At 41.7% G+C, this 4,915-nt stretch overlaps 1 protein-coding gene across 1 annotated transcript in view; it reads left to right on the top strand.

The window, feature by feature from the left end:
- The window catches only part of CNOT10 (CCR4-NOT transcription complex, subunit 10), a gene marked incomplete at its 5' end in the record, with an annotated part of 31,812 nt that overhangs the window by 21,418 nt on the left and 5,479 nt on the right, over nucleotides 1-4,915 (top strand). Inside the window, one exon of the mRNA XM_009079400.1 lies at nucleotides 4,418-4,531. Within this exon, the coding sequence (XP_009077648.1) occupies nucleotides 4,418-4,531 (114 nt within the window). The remainder of the gene's footprint in view (nucleotides 1-4,417; nucleotides 4,532-4,915) is intronic.

The following is a 4,915-nucleotide window of genomic DNA, read 5'->3' on the forward strand; positions in this document are numbered from 1 at the left end:
AAAGAAAAACTATCCAGGCATTTGACTTCCTCACCATGAAAGAACATAGGTAAAATTTGACTGGATTTGTGTTTTCAAAGATCCTTAAACTACTTGTTCAGCAGTCTGAGTGTTCTCCAAATAGAGTAACTCACATGTGTCTAAATAACTGTCATGTTATCTGGAACCTCTTCAGTTTTCCTCAACAAGATTATAATTTGCTGGCAATATTAATTATTTCAGGTGGCTGCCAGCCCCTTGAAAATCTCTCTTACTATAAAGCTTGCACCTGTCTAGAAAAAGGAAATCTGTTTTAAGTTTCCATTATGGACAAAGGATACATTCATTTCCCACTTGAACTCTTGGGTAAACACTCTGTTCCAGCCTAACCCCAGGTAACCTGTGTTTTATAGTGACCAGTTTAACCTTTACTTTGCTCCACTATGTGTAGCAAATATAATTATATTCATTTAAAAGCACTTTAGGAGGAGTCTGAGGAGATGTTCCTGAGGCCTTGATTATTTATTCTGAAGTGGTACAGGAGTATAGAAATACAAAGTGCTGGATTAAAAACAGTGGTGTGTGTTGGTTGTGCCTCCTGACTGTTGAAAATGTGGCTGCCACATGTCAAAATTACATGGTGTTACTTTGTGATTTTTTTTTTATCCATAGTCTTTTCTTCCACAGTCAGCTGTTGTTATCTACTGATGAAATCTGACAACATGTCAGGAAAAACTTATCAGTTTAGCAAGGAGTACATGGCTTCTGGTACAGAACATCGTAAAAGGAAAGGAAAGGCATTGGTTTCTTTTTTTGCAATACCTGCTTTGGTAGTTAAATCTAGAGACCTAGACATCCCTAGAAAGTGATTCTGCTGAAACAGTTTCTAAGTTTCTGCAGATAGTTGTGAAAATGAGAATACATTGCAGTCAAATAGTAGTGTTGTGTACGTATATTGTATTTAGTTGGTATGTTCATGTAGCCTTGCTCACAAAGGAGCTAAGTGAGAAAGTTGAAATTTTTGTCAGGGAAAATCAGGAAGAAAATTCCGAGTGTTGTCAATGATTATCCTGAGGTATAGGTTCAGTTCAGCTTTTCTCTGTTATGTCACTAGATTGAAACATCTCTATTGCTCCTAGAAGCAAAATGGGCAACTTAAATGCTTTTTTTGCATGGTTTTGTGCAGTTGCCCATCCTGGTAAGAGTTCAAAATGACTGACTTAACCTTGACCCTAAACAGTTCTTAAAAATTAAAAATATCATCTAGAAAAAGTTTGTGTCATATGTATTGTCTGGTACTTCTGCACAAATTAGTTGAGCAGGCTATTCTCATAATAAGCAGTAACTCAATCGCAAGGTTGTAAAAGCAACAAACAGAAGTCTGAGGACACCAAACATTGCTAAGAATTTAAGCATTGTAAGTAGACACTCCAGATTTTTCATCTGAGTTTCTTCTAAACAATTCTCCTCCTCACTCCTTCTCATCCTTCGAGAAGCCAATTCCCTGCTCTGCTCTCAGCCTGTGGGATGTTTCAGCATGCCAGAACAACCCAACACTCTTAGGATACATCAGGAGTAAAGACATTTTAGTAGACCACAGTGCCACATTTGGAAAATTTTGTGGATTTTATTGTAAAAGTTGAGATGGATAGCAACAAACATTGCTGTAGTCTTTTTCTCCCTAGGTTGAAGGTCTTTGTGTGAGAACACTAATTTTCCCCTTCAAAGCAGCTAGAGATAAAGGAATAATTTGATCATCCGCTTTGTCCTGAACAGATTTGAACTACAAACCCCTGCTATAAGGCGTGTGATTCAATGTTACCCTTTTTTCCCTTTCTTTGGACTCTTCTGTTGGCCATCTCCATCAATATGCTTTATTCTGTTCTGTATTTTTCAAGTGTGTATACCTAGTAGCATCTGTGGTATTCCAGGAGCATCTCTGACATTGCTAATAGTTTCACAGGTAATACTCTAAGCTCTACCATTGCTCACCAGTATACCAACTCTCTTCTCCACAGCCACCCAGTTTTGCCTCATTTATCCATTTAAAGGTTGCAGTGGTCTGTTTGGCCCTGTCACAATACTGGAAGCTTACAGTGATTATCACCTCTAGCTGTTTCACTCTCTTCTTTCTCACTCTTAGACACTGTGTAGTTCTTCCCCCATCTTCCCTTTGCTGGTGCTGAATTTCCTCAGTGAGTCAGCACAGTCTGCATTCTCTATTTCTTAATATTTTGTATTGTTTGCCTGTGTTGAAACATAAAAGATAGATGGTTTGTATCCACTGTTGTGCTTAATTAGCTATTTGAAATTATTTCAGATTAGGGATGTTCTCTAAATGGTTTGGAAGTGCCATTTTTGGTGCCTTCACAGTAAGTTTTGAAGAACTGGATTTGCTCTGGCTCACCCTTTCCCTGGGAAATAAGGCAAATCAGATGTGGAGTTTGGGTTCCATAAACTCACAGTCTGTGTGGGCTGACAAATCTTGTTGCCTAAACCTACACAAGAGGCTGTTTGACATAATCTGGCAGTTTAAAAAAACATTTTTCTTTTTCCTAGTGCAAAGGCAGTTTTATTTAGGGCATGTGGAGGCTCGGTGATGCTGGAAGTCTGCCGTGCTCAAAGGCAACCTGTGGAGTTTTGTCAGAATCCTGACCGGGGTGAAAAACTAGTTTGTCTTTTCCCTTGTGGTGCAATTCTTCTGCTCCGGTTGGCTGTCAGCTCTCCTGAGCGTTTGGTTCAGCCAACTCAACAATGGATCCAGTACTGCAGGGAGGAAAACTTGAATATTTTCCTCATTAGGTGGTTCTTGCTGAAGAATCTTGACATCTCTTACATGGCTTTAACAGTGATGGGTCCTTAGAGCTGAGAAGTAGGTTTCAGTTTTGCTGGACTTGCCTAATGTGTGATTGGGATGTGTCTTGTGATGGAATTTACACTTTCAGAAATAAAAATAGGCTTTAAAAATGTTGTGTGAAATAGAAGACACATTGATGTAAAGGGCAGTAGCAACCTATTCTGCAGGCCTTGATTGTGTCTAAGAGTATTTAACTGGTGACACAGCATCTCTGCTGATTTAAAAGCTGTGCTGCCTTGAGGCAGAGACAACAAGAGGCTAGTTAGAAGCAGGCTGTTATTACCGAGATTTTGTTTCCCTGCTCCATCCCCCTCCCCAGTCACAACCTTTCAGAAATATTTTAGGTTTGGGACTTGAGCTGAGGAAGCTTTCCTCTCCCTCTCTCAAGCTTTTGTATGTGTTCAGATTTGATGTGACATCTGGGCACGGTGGAGAGGAAGTGAGGGGGGGTAGGGAGAAACACTGGAGAAGTTTCTTATCCTGCTTGTGCATAATTAAGGAGCATGCCTCCTGGGAAAGGGGAATAAAGGCACCCCAGGTCCTGCCATGAATTACATGACTTACTGCTGGACCAAAAGTGGGCTTGACAGTTGCCAGAAGGTTGGCGCAATAATAGCTTGGCTACCAGCGGGAGAGTCGAGGGCTCTCCTCCCATCACTCCCAACGTGAGACCCCACTCAGAGCATCCACTCATCCTCCCTGGAGATGGACAGAGTCCCGCTCACAGCAGGGTGTCATGGGCAGAGGCTTGTGCCCTGAGGACAAGGCAGCCTGCTCTGAATGATGTCTCACCAAGTGGAAAATATCCCCAAGTGCTGTGTCTGGAGAGAGGGGGAGTTACTACAAAGTGTGAAGCTTGGCCTAATGATGGCGTCCTGACGTGGGGTTATTGTCTGGAGATGGAAAATGTGAGGAGTTCAGATTTCATTACAGGAACTGTCAGAGATTTTGTGGTTTTCGAAAGATAAGAAAGTCTGTGACAGCAACAGAATGCCACGGATCAATCAGAGTCTTGTCACTGGGTTACAGCTCTCAACTGAACACAGAACTAGAAACACCAAGTTCTCCGGTGCTTATTGTCTCCCTGTGTGCAGACATTGTACAATAGAAGAGTGAAATATGTTACAGCTTAATTGATTGCTACTTTGTGTCTGTACATTGTGCCTTACAGAAATGTACAAATCTGCTACCCTTTGCTGCAGCAGAAGGTAAGGGCAGAGGAGTACAAATGGGCACAACCAATAACAAGAATGTGAGAAAGGGAAACTGTCCATGAGAAAAATGACACATGGTGAAGTTCATCTTTTTTAATCTGTTATTTATGATCAAAACTGCAGTCTCACTGAGCACACCATGGTGATCCTTGGTTTATACTGGTAGAACAATTGAGCCCATAGATCATCAACACTAAATCTTTTATTTCACAGTGTGATGCAAAGTCATTAGCGAAAGTTTATGATTTATTTCTTCAGCACTAAAGAAAGAACATTTAAAAGCTGCATTTGGATTCACAGAATCCTCCATTTAACATGTTGGCTTTCTCCCCCTCCCTTTTGTCTTTCTGTGTTTGTTTCCCTCCAGGTGCTCCATACTTGCCTGTAGTGCTTACGTGGCTCTGGCTCTGGGCGATAACCTTATGGCGTTGAATCACGCAGATAAACTTCTTCAGCAACCAAAGCTGTCAGGGTCTCTTAAGTAAGTCTGATGGGGTCATTTCTTATATCTCAGCCCTACTAATTGCTGGAGAGTTCTGAGTTGAAGTTTCAACTTCTGGGGTTGCCTACCAATTCTGTATCTGATGCAAGGAATTGCTTGGCCCAATCCAGTTCTTGTTGAAGCCCTGAGTAAAGGTCCATTGACATGCAGGAATGTGAATCAGCTCCTTTGTGTATGAATTCTATGCAGTTTGGAATCTCTTGCTGCTTTTGTTGCTGTTTCTCCAGCTATGGGTCCCATGCAGCAGCAGGACTGTCAGGTCTCTGTCATGATTCACTCTGGGATTGCACGTGCTCATATTGGCACAGCACATGGGGCAGGAATGTGCAGCTGGGGGTAGGCAACATCAGCCCGAAGCAGCAT

The sequence above is a fragment of the Acanthisitta chloris genome, unplaced genomic scaffold, assembly GCF_000695815.1.
Source record: "Acanthisitta chloris isolate BGI_N310 unplaced genomic scaffold, ASM69581v1 scaffold1080, whole genome shotgun sequence".
Classification (NCBI taxonomy): Eukaryota; Metazoa; Chordata; class Aves; order Passeriformes; family Acanthisittidae; genus Acanthisitta; species Acanthisitta chloris.